The following is a 22,456-nucleotide window of genomic DNA, read 5'->3' as shown; positions in this document are numbered from 1 at the left end:
CATTCAGCCTAATCTTAATTTAATTTTGAGATGAAACTCCCAATTTCATCATAAACAGAAATGTTAGGTTGGTTATACGAGCTTTTGAAACACCTTTTAAGGTGAAGAATACTAAATGTTACACCTCTGTTACTGTCTTCAAGTGCTTCACTTGGACCCATTGTCAAATGCAGGGAGCTATAGAAATCCTGTCACTGGCTATTTTGCAAACCTGGATTAATCTTGCTGTGCAGTGACTGGGTGGCAGATATTCTTGAGAGGATTACTAGTTTCCATAGTAATAGACCAACCAGGAATGGGATGTTCTTTAGAGAAAAATGTGTCCACATAAATTTATTGAAAAAAAGCCCATATGGGGTTTTGATTAGTTGTTTTGGGGTTTGGGGGGTTGTGGGTTTTTGTTGGGGGGGTTGGGGTTTTTTTGAGCTCAGGCTTACAGTAATGATATTAAGAGACAAGAGAATCTGCATGGCTTTGTTCCTAGTTGTAGGGCATGTTCTCTTAAGGCTATCTTCTGCATTTTTCTCTGTGCCTCCCATCATTTTGTGTTATTCCTTCACATACAAATGAAGCTTTTTTCCAAAGCCTGAGCTGTTTGGAAATGAACATTTGAATTTGCATATGTTGGAACTGATTCATCCTTGCTGCCAGGAAGTGTTCTCTGCTGCAGGGAGGGGATCTGCAGCTGCCTGGTGCTGCCTCCGAGGCAGGCAATGCTGGCAGGAGAAAAAGTGTGGGCAAGGTGCCCAGGGGAGAACTGATTCACAGCTTTCCCCTGGCAGCTTCTGAGCACAGAGCACCCCCTGGGTAGTGCACAGAAGCTATTTCACATTAGGCACATACCCTGCCTTTGGCAACTGGCATGTTAAGGGGGTATGTGCTGATGCTAGATGTGAGAACAGTGGGCAGCACGTCATGGTACTTGCTGCTGGGGAGCTGGGAAGTCCTGACTGGTAGCAAAAGAGGCAGCATGCAGAGGTGGTAATGGAAGGCACAGGAATATTTTTTCTAAAGCAGTATAATTAATTTAAGCTCATTGTGTGTATCTGTGCATTCGAGTGCACGGAAATACTTTATGTGCCAGCATGATGCATTTTAGGCTGCTTATAGGAAAAGTGGATTTCAGTGTAATTAAAAAAATATCAAGTTCTTTCTCACCCCCACACAGTTCAAAAAATGCAGAAAGGCAATACAAATAATAGCAGCAGCTAAGGACAGAAAAACTAGTACATGCAGAAAATCAGGGAATTAATTAAATTTTACCTGAGGAGAGGAGTATGCAGTCAGCATGCCCCAGGTTCAGAACCATTCAGATTGGGGATTTCTAGTGGCAAAGAGAAAGAGACAGAGCAATCTCTCTGCAGAGATAAAAGAGACTGAAATTACTCCATGAAGCCTCTGAGCCAAAATTATTTTAGTCTCATGCCTGGACTAGCTCCATAGGCCTGGCATTGTTCCTTCATGGATAGAAAGACTACAGTGAAAGTGGCAACAACAAATCTTTGCATGCTACACTTCTTTCCAATCTCCAATCTGTACTTTTCCCAGTGTCTTCTGAGATGGCTCAGTAATGCCCCTTGTCTGGATCTCCCTGCTCTCCTGCCCATTCCTACTGGAACTGCGTTGGCTCCAATGCAAAAAAAACCCAAACCCTTACAAGATGAAAAAAAAATTTTTCATTCACCCATTTGTCTTTCCACCACAATTTTTTTGTTTTGCTGGCTCTTGTAATTTCCTGAAATCCTTTTCCTTTATATGTGCTGTGGGGTTGGTGTTTAAATTTCCCTATTACCTCCAGAGAAACCTGTCGTATCAGTAGCATTCTGCTAAGTGAGAAATGCTAATAGTATTTTACATGTGGAAAAGTGATATTGAGGACTTTGCTAAAATTAAATTTCTGTGCTTAAATACTCCTTCTAGCTAGAACAAATAGAAGGAAATAATTAACATATGGGTCTAAATTTAACTTCTTTAATTCTTTTTTATTACAATGCATTTTTATGTAACTTTGATATTTATACTGGTCTGACTTTGCACAGTCATAATAGGTACATTTGTGAAGATTGGAACATAAGTTTAGCCTTGAATATGAAACCAGAGAAGTAAAATCTCCTGAAATATTCATTATCTGCATGACTGTCCCATAGAGTTTATGTTCTCTCTTGAACCAATTCAAATGAGCTCAGATGAGCTCTGAATGCAATTTCCAGAAGTGCCCAGTATTAGGCTGGTTCTGCTCCTTTTGAAGCCAGTGATAAAGCTCACAAGGACGTCAATAAAAAAAAAAAAAAAAAAGAGGGCAAGATACTTAAAATGACTCATTGAGCCTTGACAGTTGATAAATTCTTTATTAAGGTTTCACACACAGCACTTTCTCCTCTGACACAAGGGCAGAATGTGTACCCAGTCATTTCAGCGATGAGAGAAGACCACAAACAATGCAGGTGGCAGGAATGATAAAATCAGCTGGGAGAAAAGAGCAGGAGGACAACAAGGGTGATGAAAGAAAAGATAATGGGAAAAAACAACAAAGAGGAAGGAAGAAAGAAGAGAGAAACACTGACTTCAAGGTTATTAGAGATCATGAAAGGAAGAAGGATGAGGGAGGAACAGAGATTGAAGGCATCAGCCAAAAGGAACAGAGAAAAAAAAGAAGCAAAAGGGAGAGAGAGAAAATGTTAAAGAGGCAAGAAGAGATAAGAAGAAAAGGATTTGGGAAATGAGGGAGTAGAATGCAGCAGAGAAGTGCTGGAGAGGAATATAGATGAAAAGCAAACTATGGAGCAAAAGCAAATGGAGGTACTTCCTTCACTTCAGGAAAAGGATTGAAAACACGATGAAAGCCACCAGGAAAGAAAATGGAAGGAGTGAAATACAAGAAGTATGTAGATATGGCACCTCTCTTAGGAAAATTAAAGGAAAATAAATCCATCCTAACAAAACTTTTTTCATTGCAAAATCATAGATAGATTGTGTAGGTGGAGGGGTTTTGTGTAGACGTCAGAAGAAAGTATCATCAGTGGAACTCAAAAATCAAATGCTGTGGTAAAACATAGACAATAAAAGACCACAGGATTAAAATGGAAAATATCTGTGTTCCTGCTGGAATTAGAACAGACAACAGCTTTTCTGTGTCGTCATGAGGAAAAGAATCAACAGCATTCCCACTTCACATACTTAATTAGAGCCTGACAATTTACCAAAATACCTGGGACTGGAAATAAGGTTTTTACAGATTTACATATCCATATTGCTTTCACAGAGCTGGCTAGAACAGTAATGGCTGGAAGGCATTGCTCTGACTACTCAGAAGAGTAAAGACAAAATGAGTTGCTGCTGTCTGTCCAGTTCCTGCTGAAGAGGTGTTTTCATAACAATAGCCACAACACTGGCTCTTACTGACACACCTGTGGCCAAAAATCTGTACTGAGGACCACACTGTTCTGTTCATGATCTTGCTTCTCACCCTGGAGTGCTCCCTGCAGGTTAGTGGTGACTGGCAAAGGAAGAAACTGAAGAAAAGTTTGTTCTCTCTTTTGGCCTCTTAGCTAGTTAAAAAGAGGACTTGTTTGTCAAAAGCTGCAAACCTGTAGTTTTTGACCAGCCCTCAAATTCTTAAAGGGATAGACACTCAATAAACCTACTATACTCCACAGAAAATCTAGTTTTTAATTTGACAGAACTTCTCCTTTCCCTTTCTTGCCCTCTCCTTTTTTTCCTCCTCTCTTGCATGTTCAATTCAGGGAACGGTAAACACAATTTCTTTACAATTTTACTTTTGTAACCTTTTGTTTTGGGACTACTTCACTAGGGAAAAAGACAAACAAACAAAAAAACCCAACAATAATTTGTTTATGAATCTACATGTAGTTTCAGAAGACATACAGCTTTTTAGCTGCAAACACAGCAGTGAATAAGAATCTATACTTTTAGCATATTTTCCTCTTCTGTGTAAAGTAATTTAGACTCTTTATTGTCCAATTTTCCTCTGCCAAATCCTTCCCCTTTCCAGTAATATTTTTAAAATACTCTCAGATCTTCAGACAAAAACCAGAAATACGAGTGTTATTGTGTCTGTCTTCCAGTCTCCCAATGTATGAATTCCATTGCTGGTGATTCAGTCTAATAAAACAGAATCTCAAATAGATGGAAACCACCAGACAATAAAAAATTCTACATTCTGCTATGAAAAAATCCCACAGGAAACAATTATATTTTTCTAGCCTTTCTGAATCTTCAATAGAAAATCACACCTCTACTACAGAAATTGACAGCATGGTGAAAATAAAACTATGGGAAAGATATAATGTTCTATTAATCCCAGCTCTTTTGCAGTATGGAACATTATGGCAAACCATTCTGAGTTTTTGCACAATTTCCAAATTTATTCCCCTGTTCAATTCAATACATTTTTTGTTTTGCTAGCTACATCTGCTTTATGTAGTTAATTAGTGATTTATGGGATATTCTCTCTGATAGGCTGTATTATTGATACATGTGTTCCCAAGGGAAGATTGGATGCACAACACAGTAGGTACTAAGTGTTGTAAATGGTAAAGGTAACATCACTTTTGTGCTGATCCATCAGCTTATGGGTCATGAAAGGTATTTTGTAGGAGCTCATTGCAGTTGGTCAGTGTGAGAGAAATTGGTGGTTTAATTCTTGTCCATGGGAACCGATATCCTCAGCACAAAAATAAAAATATTGAAGTAGTTTTTTATGTCTTTGTTTTATCGCTATGTTTTGGATCTAATTTATGTTTTAAAATAATTTGAAAAAGTAAGTCAACCACAAAGTCATACATATTAATGAGGAGGAAACTATGGCAGTTCTGGCTTTGCACTTTGTGTAAAATTCTATTTGTTCTCGTGCTAGTAAAGCTGTAAATCTAGGTATATACACTACATGTAAGCTTATTTTGCTCCTGTAGGCCTAGATAAAAGCCTAGGAATATAGGTTTAATTATGGGTCTTATTTGTAGTGCCATATGCTGATGAGAGCTGGGGGGGGTCTTGTGAGCTGAGGTTTCAACTAGACTTTTAACTGCTGGCATTTGGAAAAACCCTCCCAGAGCTCATTTGGGCATTGCATCTATTTCCTCCTCAGTCCCAGGAACCTCCCTGAGTTCTTCTGCCAGAAGTTTGTTTTAATTGCTGCAGACCTTCAGTCTTACCATGGTGAAGAATCAGTAGCAGGGCTTAAGTGTATCCTTCTCAATTTAACTCTCATCCTTTTTTCTCCTGCTATTGAATCTAAGTCCAATACTGAATCCAGCTGTCACAGCTGTTGCTGTTCTGCTGCCTGCCCTACTTCCTGCTTCTGCTTGTTTTCCCAAAAGTGGTTCTCTGGGATGATCTGTGAGATGAATGGGACATCAAGGCACTGCTAACTGCATTCCCCTTTCCTGACAAGCCCTTTCTTTTACTGGATGCCCTGAATTTGTAGTCAAGTGCTAGTATTTTACGTCCTGAATTTCACTCTTCACAGAGTCAGTTCCTTTTGTCACCTCCCTCATTACACTACTAAAGTATTTCCTGTGCTACAATAAGCTGCTATGTAAATTCTACAAATGAGTTTCTGATCCTGCCAAAACAGATTTACTTTAAGTAAGCAAGGAAAACTACAGCTTTCTTTTTCCACATAATATGATAGTAATTTTAAAAGAGTTTCACATCACCTGCCTCTTACAAGCAGGGCATACCTTTTTCTGGCATTGTTGTTTGTACATATGATTAAGTCGTATATGTATAGGTAGTAAATTATAGCAAAGTAGTAAGGTATATGCAAGTCCTACATATGCTCAGACATTTGGAAAATACAGACTCCCAATTCCAATAGCATAAAACCTTGGGGTTGTCTCCTTATCTGATCTGTTTAGGAAAGCAAGTAAATATTGTAGTAGCTTCACAGTTCTAACAGACTGCTGCTTATCTGCATCCTATGCGTCACACTGTCAAGAGCATTCCCCATTGAATGGAAAGAGCAGAAATATAAGTGTTCCAGAGTTTTAAAATGTTCTTACCAGCTGCACTAAACTCTCTTTTCATCTGTTACATGAAGGTAAGTATAAACTTATGAAACTTGAAAACAAATATTTTAGTGCCAAAATCAAAATTTGAAAGGTCTTTCTGAAATCTTTGACAACATAAAGATCTCATCTGGTTTAATCAAAAGTGCATTTTTAAACTGATATGAACTGTGCAAAGCCATTTCTGAAGATACTCAATTCAATTTACAGCAGGATGATTTCGTCTTTTGATTTAGTTGCTTATTTTTATTTTAATGACACAGAAATAAGCTAGTTTTTAAATTGTGTAAGACTGTCCAAATGGTTGAGGTGCAGTGGTCTTATATTAAGACTGATGGGTGGTGCATCTTATAAATCCTTTTTGTGAAGACTCTATTAATGATGCTGCCTGCAACAAAATGTCTTGGAAAAGATGAGAAAAAAAAAACATTGTTCAGTTTTGCTAATAGCTTATCCTCAAAAGGATAGAAAGCTGGAGAGGAAAATGGTGGCTTCAAATCATGGACTCATAAAGAACAAATCCTTGTAGTACCCCAGACAGACTGCAGAGGAATAGTCCCATTGCTCCAGGTTCTCCCTTATTAATTTAAATGCCGTGGACATGTAGAACCAAAATGTAGTCAATTCCTTTAATTAATTCTTATCCCCATATCTTATGATTCAGCATCTTAGAGACTTTAGTCAGGCTTCAGTGATGCAGCTAGTCTTGATGGAAATAGGCATGGAGACTGCTGAAGCTACTTGGCATGAAAAAAACCCTAAAAAATCACATGAAGCAAGAGATTTTCTCTCTGTAGATCTCAAAACATTTTACCTAAAATAAAAAACAATGAGAAAGTATATATCTATATAGAGAGTATTTAAATTATAAGATCTTTCATATTAGATGCCCTGACCACTTATTTTTAAAGAAATACCAAAGTTTATGCTAGCCATGTGCAACTACAACCAAGAATGAAGGGTAAAAGGCATACAGACTCAGTTAAGACTTCTTTATCAAGGATTGTAGTTTTACCTAATTGGTATCAGAAGGATCCATGCAGAAATTATGGGCTTTTTCTTTCTATAAGCAGAAAGATGGATGTGTGATGTCAACTAGTATGTTGGTCTTTAAGAGCTATGTTAATACACCTTTGACGCAAGATCACGGTCACATATATGGTCCTGTGCAAAGGCAAAGCAAGAGAGAAGGAGCATTGTCTCTAAGCATGTTGTTTAGATTTCTTGTCCTAAGTGCACAGCCTGTTTGGGATGGAGAAGAGAAACTTCAGTGTTGTAGGGAACCCCATAAGTTTTACCAGCTGACATCTGAGAACTTTTACCATATTTTGATGTTTTTCTATAGAGTAATTAAACTGATCCAGGTGAAGATTATATGGGAAATTAATTGAATAAATTCCAGCTTAATTTATGCCTTTCAAGGTAGCAATAATCATGTTTGAAATTTGGCCCTGATGAGCTCCTCAGAAGTAGGTAAGGCTTACTAGCTTAAAATAGCTAAAATTCATCTTACTGGAACATGACAACTCCATAGCACTGAACTCTGGGTTGCTTATTTACTGATTTTAAGAAATGTTCAAGTCTCTGTAGAAACCTTGGGAACTAAAAGCTTACCAGTATGGACCAACTTTGAGGAAAGTACACATGTAACTAAAGGGTGAAAGCCAAAGTCTGCATGAACTCCTGATTCAAATAGTGGAAAAATTCAATGTTATGGAAATCTGATGTTTTAGAATGCAATATCTAAAGCTTTTTTGAATTTGAATGCTTTCTCCAAATGAAGCTTTAAATAGCATGGCTAAAATTCAAAACTCAGGCTCAAGAAAAGTGACTTTTTGGAATTCATGAAGCATTTGTCTGTTCCATAAAATGCATATAAATTAATTCTTTGTCTTTTCTATGATTTAGTATAGCAGCTCAAATACCAGCTAATTATTTTACTTAGCATTATAATGTAGCTTTTTCTGTGATGATCTCAACCATCTTTGCAATGTAGAAAAATCCATCCATTTACTTTGATTGCTCTAATGTCATTCCACTATTAGAAATCCGACTGAGGGCTGTACCATTTTGTCTAGTGCTGTAGCTTGTTGTTTAGTACTGTTTGGGTGGGTTACCATCTCTGCAAGAGGCTAGCATTACTTCCCTGTCTATACACTTCCTTTTTCTTAGTCATTTCCTTTGCTTCATGGAGAGGTGAAGTGGTCTCTTCACCATGAGGTGCGACCTCATGACACTGTGCAATGGGAACAGAGCAATTGCTCCAGTGGAAAACAAAATTACTCACTGCAATGTTAGCCACTACCTAAGCATACACCACGGGGATAGTCCATTTGCTGTCAACCCGACTCACTCGTGGTGGTGTAGAGGTGTCAGATTGCTGGGAAATCTCCACTAATCTGCCAGTTCTTTAGATGTCCAGGAAGAATTGGCGTGGGCAACTGAGGAGTAGCTAACAAAAACATTTTATGAATGAAAAGCCATGTTTGTCCCTGGTGTGGAATTGAGCTCAGGTTTAGCAGTGGTTAGGGTCCCAAATGCTGGCTCCTGAGGAAACAAGGACTGAGCCAATGAATATTTTTAAACGGGCGGTTAAATCTTTCCTGTCAGTAACTTCTGGATGTCTCTTCCATTGTTATTCTAGGTGTCCCACCCCTGGGTGTGATGGCTCTGGGCATATTACTGGAAATTATGCTTCTCATCGAAGGTATGTAAAGACAAGGTTTTGTTATTTAAATCAACTGCAGGGCTAGTAGGTGCCTCAACTGACCTGACTTCCTTCTCTGAATACCGAAGTAGGATTGAGTGCTGCACAGACATACATTGGTCTAGCTTACATTAACCACTAATGAATAACATTTCTCAGCTTCAGCAGAACTCACTTACCAAATAGGTAGGAATATTTTTGCTAATATCTAGCAAAATCTTTTTACAAAATAAATTCAGTTTCTCTGCTTTCTCTCATAGCCTGAGGAAGCAATTCAGCATTCATGTTTCTGTTGCTTTATGTTGTGAACATCTTAACTCTTCACAGTTGCATTTCAAATCCTACTCCTGCATCTTCTTCCCACAAATTGTATTTCCTGAATGTTTGTGTCAGTCTCTTCCAGACTCACTCCATAGTCCTTGAAATGCAAAATTGGCCCCTATTCTTTACCTCCTCTCCCAGATGAAGCCTTACCAGCTTTAATCAGAGGGGAAAAGTACCTCTTTCATCTAATATGCACCAGTCTTTTTAGTACATTTCGGAAAAAATTTTGGCTTGTTCTTAAATTGCAGCATTTCATGCTACATTAAGCCAGAAGAATAGCAAAAGAAATTTACGGGTGAAAGCTGCCTTAACTGCCTGAACTATAACTTTACCAAGGGCCAAAGAATCCTTCCCATTCACTAATTAGAATATTGATCAACTATACTCTAGAGATAAAGGTATAAATGCTGTGAAAATAGCAATTCCCTTGTGGCTATTTAAGAACTAAATCAGTAGAGAATATTTTGTAAATATCTATCCACTGTTTAATCAAAGAACAATAGTGAATAATAGTGTAGTCTACCTCTCTTGTGTTAGTAAAGACTCTTTACACATATGCACACTAGTACTGTTGAGTCTGGATGTTTGCTTACTTCACCAGGTCCCTGTAGTTTTACAGTTGGCTATAACTAGTCAATACACGAATTCCCGGTTTAAATGTTTTCCCACTAAAAGGAGCAAACAGTTTGAAGTCAAAACATAAATAAAAATAGAAATTGGGAACACGCCATATTTTGTGTGCTGTGAAAATGAAAGATCACAATATCAATTTCTGTAATGCAGTGTTACACATCAAAAGTATGAAAACATTAAAAAAGAGAAGATGTAGGCATTTTAAAAGCACTTACATGATGCAGGAGATTTAATCACACTTTCAGAGTAATTCAAGGCCAAATTTAGAACTACATTTAACTAACTGATTTATCAGCTACCACTCTACCAGCATTATGCTTGTTATAACTCTACCCCACCTTCGGGGAAGCTATTTATGCGTTCTGTCATCTATTTAACCAGAAGCAGGTGGGAGAGTGAAGATGCAGAAAAGTGTTACTAACAAGAAACCTAAAAGCTGGCAAGGTTGGTAGGGGAGAATCACTAAATGTTGATTCATTTTTTAAACCTTTTCCTTGTGCGTTATCTCCTGGCCGCTAAAAGACTAGACCATGAGCTGAATGGTGTTACCTACTTTTGTCTGTAAATTCTTGCATTCTTGTATTTTTGCAGATGACTGCTGAACCAAGTTTTCATTTAATTGTGCAGCATAATCAAGTGTATATAACGATATAAAAAGTTGCTCTACAAAACAAACATATCTGGAATTTGGCCAGTCCATTGGGATTTAACACATACAGCTTTTTGAAATGCCCCCACGTCTATATTGACCACATAACTCTTTCATTTCTCTTCCAAAAAGGCCTCTGGCAACCCCGTGTCTCCGTCTGCCTGCAGGCACAGAAGCACTGACACATAGTCAGTGAAGCAACATTTTCTTTGCTTAAATCCACAGATGTCCTCAGGAGACTTGTCACATTTACACAGAGCCAGCCCTGTTCAGATCAGGATAGCTGTCAAGGCCATTTCTGAGGTGGGAAGGCTGGCAAAAGGAATGCTTTCAAAGAGCAGCAAACCAGTAGCCTAAATCTGGAGCTGTTAAGCATGGAAGACCCCACAGCATGTTGTTAGTTGGACTTTCTAATTCCTAGACCGAAAATTAGCATTTAGCTCTGCCTGGCATCTGAGTTAACATTTTTGTTTGTATTTGACACCATCAGTTACAACCCTCTCAGTTTCAAAGGAAAAGAATGACAGACTTCTCTCCTAAATGGCTGCTGAGATGCCTGGGTATCATCAGTATTTAAAATGGCTGCTCAACAGCAAGCATATGTGAGGCAGATTTAACTCTGCCATAACTCTACAGTTCCACGCAGATCTTGAATTTATGCAAGAAGTTATAGCACCATGCACTGCTGATGAATTTCCCTCTTTTGTCTTCATATATGAGGAATTAAAGTAATATAAAAATTAAGTAATATGCTTATCTTGTAATAGCTTTGGTTATTACAGGATAAAAAAACTAAAAGGCTCATCCTTGACATATGTTTTCTCGATGGATGCACTGTGAGAGAAAAAAATGAATTAATCACAGCCTCAGAAACTGTCTGTTGGAAATGTCTGTTTAGAAGACCTGAAAGAATTTTCTAACAAATCATAGTACCAGAATGAAAAGATTCAGAGAAATGATGCACCAAAATACCAATCAGCAGATGATAATTAAATGGATTTAATATGTAGAAAGCTTTAAACCATTAGTCAAGACAGAAATTCTTTGTTCAGATTTTTTGAAAATGTCATCATCTACAAGCTTACCCATCTGTATACCTACTAATAAAAGTACTGCTTTCTGAGGAATTCCTATTAACTGTTTCATTTTCAGATGCAAAATCTGATTATTCTCATACAGTGAGTACAACTACTCTCAGAAATAAAGCAGGGACATCTTTAACGCCTGGTCCTGCACTGTTCCTTTGCCCCAGAGCCAGCTTCCTCTTATTCTGAATCTCTTAGACTCTTCTCCTTCTACTTCCTTCTTATAGACAACATTATTATTTTTGAAGAAAACTGTTCTTAATTGGCACCGGCTTTCTCAGATTTAGTTTGTACACAAGGAACTATAGTACTTTGGTGTCCATTATGCAAGCTGGAATAAACAGCAATTTGCTTTCAAAAGGAAATTGGTTCGTTACATTTAAAATGGAAAATGAAATGGGATGATAGCGCAGGTCCGTGTATCAGAGTGCAGATGCCTATTCCACTAATGCTGACGTGACCCCTGGCATGGCACTGACCCTGGGGCAGTCTCCCAGGCAGTTCTAGGATACAATTTGGGACTCAGTGTGGGTCCAGATCATTCTTTACAAACCATATGGGTGTAGCTGTCCTGCTTTACAGAGATAGAGAACTTAGCTGTATAAATGTGAACTTTCTGGTCTTGGATCAAAGTAACAGTTCTAGGTCCCTTCTATTTAACTCTATAGATGTAGCCATGACATCTCACTAGACATTTCTAGATAATGTCCAGTGTCCTGTGCCAGCATTCTTCTCTTTCTTTAGTTGAATTATTTATGACTTTGCAGCATGTAAACTCTGTTTTTGACTGTTCTTCATTTTCTAACACAGAATTCTGTCTGTGATTGCATCATCTTTTTCTGTGTTTCTTCCCCTCAGTCCTTGCTGGTTGTAATAAGACAAAATAACTGAAAATTTTGTTACCATTCTTTATGTCTCTTCTTCGCAAAGACAGGACCTACTACACGAAACTCAAGTACCTTTCCTCATGCTGAAAACAAAAATTTGATCTTCTATTTTGTTTCTTTCCCTAGGGTTTTTTTTCTTTGGTGACACTTCTTTCTCTCTCATGTAAACACTTGCAGGTGTTCTACTGGTGTATTTCTTTTTTTAATGTGGATAGTTAAGATGGGAAAACATTTAAATAGAGCACCAAGCATGATTTTTTTGATAGACATACTTGTTTCTTCAGATATCAGTGACCTAAAAAAATCTTTAAAAATCTGTTAAGATCACTGTCAAGTCTACTAAGTGGTTTCTATAATGAATTCGTCATATGCAAAGGGAAGATGAGCTTGTGTAGTTGAAAACAATTTTCAGTCGTGTTACATGTAACATTAGTTAGCCAAACATATAACTTTGCCTCTACCAAATCTTTTTCTCTGGGTGAATTCTGAGCACTCGAACCCTTTCTCTGGAAGGCATTGAAAGCTCTGAGCTCTGTCACATTTTTATTCAATCATTCTATAGAATTGTTATGTGATGTTCAGGAAGTTTTGATAATGTTACTAATGTGCTCCCGAGAGAATTCTTTAGTCCTACAAAGAGATACTCCTGTGTTTTCTATTCTTCCATCCCTCTCAGACATAGAGGACATAATGTCTCTCAGCCCTGACTTCTTTTCCTTTTAAAGGTGCCAGTGCTGCTGCTGAGTCAGCTGAAGGAATTATTAGGCAGAGGGTTTAAGAGCTGCCTTCCCTGAATCCTCAGGGAGTTCCTGTGTGTGTGGGCTGCACAGCGCCGGCAGTCCTGTCCTGTCACCCAGCCACACGTGAGGATCTCCCCTCGTGGTGGCTGTTGCAGCTCTCCTTATTTTATTCACCTGAGCTTTGATTGTGGAAGCTGGACAGGATTGCCAGTTTTGCTAGTCTCTCGGATAGAAAGTGTATTCCTGTAAAGTGTACCCAAGAATGAGAAATTGCATTCTAAAATGTTTTCTTTCACACAGTCTTTCAGGCTGTCCACGAGCAAAGAAAAGTGGAATCAGGATAGCACAAAGCAAGGAAGACAAAGAAGACCAAGAGCCAATTAGGTGAGAACAAATATTGTCAAAGGGCCTTTGTATATTTTATAACGTCTTATATATCTTCAGGGTTTTTTAAGGTATAAATGTTATTGTGTGATAGTTATCCAAGAGCAGAAGACCACATTGATTTCTAAGAGCAAATCTACTATCTGTGCTGATTGTTTCAGCAAAGGATACAGCATTAGCCAAGTATACAATCATCTGTAATTTAGAAATAGTTTCAAATTCTTCATTTTCACATGATATTAAAAAATCACTTAGATCTTTGTCTCCTAAATGCCCCCTAAACATGTTTGCATACTACAGGCAAACCATACATGCTAAATAAAGGTAATTATGGGAATAGAAAACTGACTGTTTATATGAGACTGCTGCAACAAATTTGATTGTTCATGCAGTTTGCAGGAGAAACAAATTCCTACCTATAGGTTTTGGTTTCTTCTTGCAAGGCACTCTGATATCAGTGGCTACTGAACTTGGTGGATTTAGTGACTGCTTAGACCATTCAGGACCAGATCCTCAGTGGGGAGTTGCAGGAATATTTTAGTTCACAAACAGTGAAGTAATTGGCCTTTAGTTTAAACGTGTGTTACATAACAACACACTGAAAAAAGAAAAAAAGTGCCATAATTGTCTTTAAACATTTCACTTTGAAGATTCTAACCTGTTCCTTCTGACCTTGGTTATTGGGTTTTTAGTATACAGAGTATACAGATCAGTATACAGAGCAAATGTATGGTGAGATTCCCAAGTAAGGAAAACCATCAGATGAATACAGAACTGCCTTCATTGGTCTCTGGGCTGTAGCATAGTTTCATATCATCACCCTCAACACACCCCTATTCAAAGAGTGGTTAAAGGAGCTCAGCATTTCTAATGAGGTGCTCTAATCATGTCATAACTAACTGTGTATTACATGACATTTTCATGACTTCAGGCAAGTCTTCTTTGGGTTCCATACTATAAATAAAATGTACCAAGGATTATACTAAGTATTATTCTATGCTTATAGTGGGTCTATGGGTAATTGCGCTGCTGATCAGAGCTCAGTAGCAAGTATTTCAATTCCACTGTGATATTTACTGTGATAAATACTGTGCAATTCAAATAACATATCTCAGTCCTTTTGTTGCAATTGCATAATGTCAACACCTCTAACTTCATCTACTGACTAGCCTCCTTAGAATTTACTGAAGAACTTTCTTTTTGTCAAATTGTAAAGCTTTGCTTGTATTTTTATCTGCTTTATCAAGGGTATCTTGACTACTTTTGTGACCACAGTATAGGATAATTCTTCCCTTTTCGTGTTTATTTTGACTTTGTTGTAGAGGCTACCAGGTATATAATGGCAAGACAATAAAGTTTATCTCACCTCTTTGCTATACAGATGTCCAGTTCCTGGCTGTGATGGTCAGGGTCATATAACTGGAAAATATGCATCCCATCGCAGTGCATCAGGGTGTCCTCTTGCTGCCAAAAGGCAAAAGGATGGGTACCTAAATGGTTCACAGTTCTCTTGGAAGTCAGTGAAGACGGAAGGAATGTCATGTCCAACACCAGGATGTGATGGCTCAGGACATGTCAGTGGTAGTTTTCTTACTCATCGTAGGTGAGTAACTATGACTTACATTTTTACTTAGGTTTACTTTTTTAAATCAGATTTAAAATACAGATTTTTGTCATGGCATTTCTCTGTTCCTTTTGAATTTCATTATTACATCAAAAAATAATCAGCTTACATGTATTTGTCAGTAACTGGAAATCCGGACACACAAGTTTTTTATGTAGATACAGACCTTGAATCCATAATATATAGAAAATTTTAGGGGAAGAATTATGCATGACAGTAACTGTATGTTCCTATTACTTTATTACATATTTCTGGACAAATTACCTTGTGGTAGACATTGTAAGACATATCTGAGTCTGTCTTATTTTCAGAGATGTCAAACACATTCTTGATTCTCAAACATCAGAGCATGGAACTGAAGAATATTAGGAAATAGTTCCATAAAACCAAAGTACTTTTATTCATTTGGTAATGAACTTGTTTGTTGAAAATTATATATGTAGAATAAAGAACATTATTTAAAACTAATGGAGTGTAAATATTTGGCAAAAGAAATACAAAGCTTGATTTTTCATAAACTTGGCAAAAACAAGAGAACTTCAATAACATTTTTCATAGCTTGTCAAAGGAGGAGAAAGTGGCCAGTCTGTTAAGGATAAAACTTGCTGCCATTTTAGATATTAGATTATGAAGAAACAAGGATTTTTTTGAGCTCTGGCTGGGAATCTAGGCCTGAAATTACTATAACGTCAGAGCAAATTTCTTATTATATAATCACTAATATAGGACTCTATTACTTTAAATACGTCAAGCTGATGTCCCTAATTTGTCATCCTCTCCAGGTAGACCTCAGTTGAACTTCTGTACCCTTCAGTTAGCTAAGCCAATTTGATCTTGTTTTGTAGTCAGCTCTAGATACAGAGTTGAAAAGTGTACTTTGTCCTTCTCTTGCCTGTAACTATTTCCTTTGATTCTTTCTTTGACAATCCTCTACAGCTTCACACAGGAGCCTTGTTCTTATTCAACCTCTCCAAAATCTGTGCATATAGTTCCTATTTATTGTTTAGGCTCAGAGTTGTTTTTCTGCTCACTGTTTTATGGTATCTACCATGAAGGGATTCTGGTCCATGACCTGAGGTGTTACCTGAGTAGCCAAATGTGTTACACAGCCTGCAATTTCCAGAGGCTTTAGGGAGTAGGAGATGCAAAACTGACCATTTATGCAGATAATGCATGTGGGTTTAAGTTTCTGAATTTCAGTAAAATACCAGTGTAGCTTCCCCCACGAGTTTAGACGGCTGCCGATGGCAAAAGTAAGAGCCTGCTCTCTGGCACCGGGTGGGATATTACAGCTTTTATTCTGAAGTCCTGCTCTGCTTTTTGGAGACCTTTCCTGTTGACTCGCCGATGCCAGAGAGACCTGGCCCCTCCCCTGCCGTGGCTTTTTCCCCAGGGGGCTGGGCCCAGAGGCAGGGCCCAGAGGCACCACCCAACCAGGGAGAAGTGGGAGGGGAACAGAGTTAGGTTTCATTTCAGTATGGGGAATGGGCACTGCTGGGCAAGGACAGATAGAAAAAACATTACCAATCCGATGAAATATAAACCCAATTAATGCATTACGACACACCAGTATTAGTGTTCATATTTCAGTTTGACTTTCTTCGTAACGGTGTAACATTTATTTAACTCAGAGAGATCTGTCATTAAAATTTTGAAATTATTTTACCTTTAGTTAAAAGGTACAATATAATTACTGGGAGATTGCTTGCAAGGAGTATTCACATAGTACTTATGGTTTGTTTCAAGGAGAAAATTCTTGCAACAAGAATAACTATCTTCTAAAAGAAATGTACTGATACTAAACTTCACCATTTAAAGGGCAAATTGTGGCTAGAGATTTTTTTTTTTTTTTTTAAGGAATGCTTTAATGAAAAAAAAAAAACAAACCTAATAGAGTAACCTAAATATGCTACAGAGCAGCTATGTGTGTTTTTTAGTACCACTATCTTAAGTAGAAACAGAGACTTGTATATGTCTTACCTTATAAGATCAGATTTTGGGCAGAAAGGTCCATTGTTAAAGGAAAGTGCCACAAGATGAAAGGTTGCTTAAAAAGACTGATGAAGTAGATTGTTCCTACTTAATTGTCTTGATCTAAAAAAGGGCCAGTACTCTAAGTTGCGAGCAAATTAAACAACTTCTTGAAGCTTCCATAAGCAGTGGTAATATTAATAAGAAGCCATATTATTTTAAAAGTATTATTAGTTCTTGTAGAATTCCTAAGGCTGTTAAAAATGGTTGGTTTATTTACTCACACAAAGAAAAGCACATAGAGCCATTTTAGATGCCTTTGGGTTACTTATATGGTCTCCAGTTGCTGCTCAGAAAGGTAGGTCCAGTGTAATATGTGTCAACCTTAGCGATATATCTTTTCAAACAGCATTTCATGCCTGTATATGGACAACTGAATCAAACCCTGCATGTAGGATTGAACATCAGAACTGTTCACCTACCTTAAGAATCTGCTTGTACAAGATGTAGAATTTACTCCACTTCCAGGATCAATGGATGCTGGAGAGCTGACCACTTCAGTGAAGTAGACACCATCCTTTAATCAGCATAAATGTCACTGAGTGTATCAAGAGGGAGTGGTTTCCCCTGCCGACAAATAGGTACTTTATGCCATTTGAAGTGTTCTTAGGGCATGCAGCCATACTGAGCTGGCCAAAATGACTGAAGACTTGTGAGACGCTCCATTCTTTGATTATGACAGCTGAGAGCTGAATGTGTCTGGCAGGGGATCTACAGGGGTGCTGATCTTCTTAATGAACGAGCCCCAGAGCTCTGTGGCAATTTTGACACATAGTTCTCATGCAGATGTTTAAACCCAGGTGTCATACTCCGGAGCTCAATCCCACCTAAATCACACTCTCGATTTTCTCACATAAGGTTGAAATATTCCCTCATTTCAGGTGTGTCCATTGTAACAGACTGTGTTCTCATCTTCTACCACTAATAACATTTTACTTACAGCCATGGCTGTAAATCTCAAATTCTCACCTTCTGAAGAGAAGCAATGCTATGCCAATTACACAGTGAGGCCAGATTTATCGAGATTCTTTTGCAGGTAGAGGTGGTTTCAGCATGCACAGGGGAAAAACAGGGCTGTGCCCTTTAACTGAGCCAGTACAAGCTCCTCGCGAAGGAGTAATGTCTTCATTTTTGCCTGTACACCTTGGTGCTCTCCTGTTAGGATTTTTTTCCTCTTCTGTGGAAATATTTTTCTATCAGCAGACTTCTCTAAGCGTATATATGCATTCATTGCATGTGTAGTTGTCCTTTATGTCTTCTCCAAGATTTTTGTATTTTGCCATTTTGCCATAGATAGCTGTTAATATACTGTTATTAAAACAGCTATAATACTCGGGAAATGAACAGCGGACTGGCTTGTGAAAATGATGCCAGCTGTTGAATTTACCAAATATATATTAGGAAATATGCTTTTCAGGTAAGGATTTCTTATATTGTACATATGATATTATTGCACTGGTATCAGTGGACACAGATGATGACACAAGGGCTGGTAAATCAATAAAAACCTTCTCCAACTGGTATGTAGGCGGGAATTTAAATATATGCACATTCCTGCATTCGCACTAATGAAGCAGAATTAAGTAGCCAATGAAAAAACTCATAAATTTCAGTGAATTTTGAATCCTACTCTATGATCAAAGTACCAACAAAAGTTTTTCATTTTTAACATTTCATTGCCAGTTCACAGAAATTTCTGTATATAGTTTCATTTTGTCAAGGAGTTTACATTAGGAAAGAATGGAAACAGAGAGTTATCAGGAGGGATTTAAAGCATGGGATTAAGTGTGCTATGCTTCAAAAAGGAGCCTCTGCTAGGAAGAGAGGCCGGTGTGAAATTAGGTGACCTATCAGCAATATGAAAATTAATTGGAAGGCATGTAAGCATGGGATCAGTTGATAGATACATTAAATAGGTTATAATGAAATGTAAATTGTCTATTATACTATAGCTTTGCAGTTTAGTTCTTGAACAGGCACTTATATCCCCATATTCGATTTAAGAAGGTTTTTATGGATGGTATAATTTCTAGTGCTGTGATCAGTGGGGACTTTCTCAGCATATACTTGGATTTAGCAACCCTGCTCCTTAGCACGGAGAGGGAATGTGCTTGTGCTGACTTCAGTGGAAATTACCTGCACAAATACCTTTACAGATCTAAAACTGTGTTCTTTCTCCCATCTTCAGCTCACTTTTATTTACATCAGTGTCCACTTGTTTCAAACACATTAATGTAGCTTTTAAATTCCCTTTTCTAAGGAAAACTGTTGTGGTTTAACCCCAGTTGGGACCTCAGCCCCAGAGAGTTGCTTGCTCACTTCCAGCAGGATGGGGGAGAGAATCTGAAGTGTGAAACTGAGAAAACTCATGAGTGGAGATTAATAGGTAAAGAAAAAGCCACATTCATAAGCAAAGCAAAACAAGAAATTAATTCACTGCTTCCCATGGGCAGTCAGGTGTTCGGCCATCCCCAGGAGAGCAGGGATCAAGTGTCTTAGGAAGACAAACACAATCACTCCAAATGTCTCCCCCTTCCTTCTTCTTCCCCCAACTTTGTATATTGAGCATGACACCATATGTTGTAGGATATCCCTGGGGTCAGTTGGGATCAGCTGTCCCAGCTGTGTCCCCACCCAGCTCAAAACTCGTGCACTCCCAGCCCCATCAGTGGTGATGTGGGGTAAGAAGTACAAAAGGCCTTGACTCTGCGTACTCCTGAGCAGTAAGGAAAACGTCCCTGAATTATCCATGCTGTTTCCGGCACAGATCAAAAACACAGCTTCATACCAACTCCTCTGAAGAAAATTAATTCTATTCCAGCCAAAGCCAGTATAAAAACTTTAGTAGAGCTGTAATATACAAGAGATGATCAAATTATAAGCATTTTTCCCATTAACAAGCTAATGCTAAACAGAGATGAAAACATAGAGAAGGGTGACTTTTCTTTAATGAACGTGTATCCTTGCTGAGGAGAGTAGGACTCCAAGATCCATAAAAAAGTTTATAGAATGGGATTTGTATTTGAGCAGCAAGGGCATGCCGCTGTGTTTGCAAAATGTCTCGTTGTGCTGGGGGAAGCAATGGACATCATCTGCTGCCTCTTCCCTTCTGAAGGAATGTATGTAGAAATTATCAAGTGGTTATGGGAGATTATTACATATGATGAGTCATTGAAAACTGATATAGTCACGGACAAAGACCCTCTAACTAGTTAAAGTTAGAAAGTGGTATGTTTATTCACCAGCGGGCAGCACGGGAGTCATCTCCATAAGGCGTGGCCGCCCCGAGCAAGGCTCTTTGCTCTCTATTTATTTTCCAAGATCTTACATACAATACATATGCATAACCCCAGCACCTCCCATCCCCGCTCTGTATTAAAATGAGGCTATCAGTCCTTCACACGTGCGCAGTTCTTCTCTTGAATTGGGTCGGTGGTCTCGAACTCGGTCAGTGTCTCAAAGGATGAAGTCAGGAGAGTCTTCATCAGGTCTCTGTGACACTCTGGCACTGTCCAAGGTCCCCTGCTTTGTGATTGATTGATACCAAGTCCAGGTGCTGGCCATTGTTCTTGGTGGTTTTCAGTCTGTTCTTATGACGGTTCACTTACTCCACTTTTTCTATAAACAAGCTCATAATACAACAGTTAGCTCTAGCTTGGGCATCTAATAATCATTAACCTACCATTTACTAATCTAACTTACATCTTGATCAATATAAATTGCTTCTAACCCTTAGCTAAAATCTTAACTCTTGAAAGTCATGTATCAATGACACTTGTTATAAGATATCCACTTTATGCATAGGAAGGTTTGGTTAACAGTAAGGCTTCAGAAAGCCCGCAGGAAGTTCACTTACTTCAGCCATTACCGCATGTGCATGTCCTGAGGTGAAGGAGCATTGCCAGTGTTGTTTCCCCCAAAAATTCTATGTTGGTCATAGCTCTTAGTTGCACAACTGCATTGCTAAGCATGGGAACAGACAGATTATGAAAATAGGAAAAGACAAAAAAAAATCCAAATAAACCTCAAGGCAGGAGCTGCCTTCTGCAGCTGCTTTCTGGAAGCTAGCTGATACCTACACTCACATGGATCCTCAGAGGACCTCTAAGTTCTCAAACACTCAAAGAATTTAGGAGATGACAAATGTGAGGGAAGAAGGTTGGAGACGTAGATTTTTCATATGCAGATCCTTTTTCTCATTAAATATGCTTTGCTATACTTTTTTTGCTTTTTTTTCTCATTAAATATGCTATTTCTATAGATACTGCATAAAAATCCTCTGTGATCATCCTCAGCTTCTGAAGGGAAGATTTGCAAATGCCACCTACAGTCAAACCTCCTGGTGCTCGGGACCATAGAACAGCATCTTACCCTAGGGTAAGCAGGTAGAACAGCATCTTACCACCCCTTATTTAGGGTGGGTGCCCCCAAAGAGGCAGTAGCTCTGTAATACAGATGCTTTACCAAGCACAGGCTAGTGGCTGCAAATTTTCTCCCAAATTGTTGTAGAGCTTTCAATATTTGCCTGAAGTCACATCCTGTCTTAAAAGCAGCATTTCTCAGCTTCAGCATTTAAAAACGTAGAAGTTCTTATCATTAGGTCAGCAAAGGCTCTCTAGGCTGCCCACATCTTTTTGCATAGTGTGAGCCTAAACTGAGCACCATGTTCCAGGTGTGACCTGACAAGCACTGGGTGGGACATTGACTTCTGTGTCTCTGTGGTGATGCCCTTGTTGGTGCAGCCCGGCACCCCACTGGCTCTCTGTGCCACAGCAGCTCTGCTCACTTACACTGAGCTTGTCATCCCAAGGACCCCCAGGTCCCTTTCCACAGAGCTGCTCCACAGCCAGGTAGATCCCAGCCTGCGCTGCGTCAAGTGCAAGACCTTATACTTGTCTTGGTTGAACTTCATAAGGTTCTTGGCAGCCCACTCTCCCAGCCTATATAGGTTCTTCCAAAGAGTTCACTTCCCTACTCAGTTTGGTATCATTGTCAAACTTCATCAGGATACACTTGATCCCATTGTCCAGATCACTTATGAAGATTGTAAACAGGGTTGGGCCCAGTATGAATCCCTGGGAGACCCCACTTGTGGAAGGTTGCCAGCTTGAAAAGGAGCTGTTTACCCTACCCTGTCCTGGCCACCTCTCAGCCAGTTTCCTACCCACTACACAGACCACTTGTCCAGACCATAACAGATGCTTCTCTAGGAGGAGGCCATGGGAAACCATATCAAAAGCCTTGGAGAAACCCAGGTAGACAATGTCCATTTGTAACCAATGCCCTCCCTGCTCCCATCAACCAAGCAGGTTATTTTGTCACAAAAATCAAATTTGGTTTTGCAGGTTTGTCACGCACGGTTG

The 22,456-nt window shown here is 38.7% G+C and overlaps 1 protein-coding gene across 20 annotated transcripts in view; it reads left to right on the top strand.

The window, feature by feature from the left end:
• The window catches only part of MYT1L (myelin transcription factor 1 like), a 316,913-nt gene that overhangs the window by 272,484 nt on the left and 21,973 nt on the right, over positions 1–22,456 (top strand). For all 20 annotated transcript variants that reach the window (XM_040058847.2, XM_058419772.1, XM_040058845.2 and 17 more), the window contains 3 exons: positions 8,674–8,736; positions 13,355–13,438; positions 14,820–15,041. In XM_040058847.2, coding sequence (XP_039914781.1) covers positions 8,674–8,736; positions 13,355–13,438; positions 14,820–15,041 — 369 coding nt within the window. The remainder of the gene's footprint in view (positions 1–8,673; positions 8,737–13,354; positions 13,439–14,819; positions 15,042–22,456) is intronic.

The sequence above is a fragment of the Hirundo rustica genome, chromosome 3, assembly GCF_015227805.2.
Source record: "Hirundo rustica isolate bHirRus1 chromosome 3, bHirRus1.pri.v3, whole genome shotgun sequence".
NCBI lineage: Eukaryota > Metazoa > Chordata > Aves > Passeriformes > Hirundinidae > Hirundo > Hirundo rustica.
Note: the sequence above shows the minus strand (reverse complement) of the source record. Positions and strands in the feature narration are given on the sequence as shown.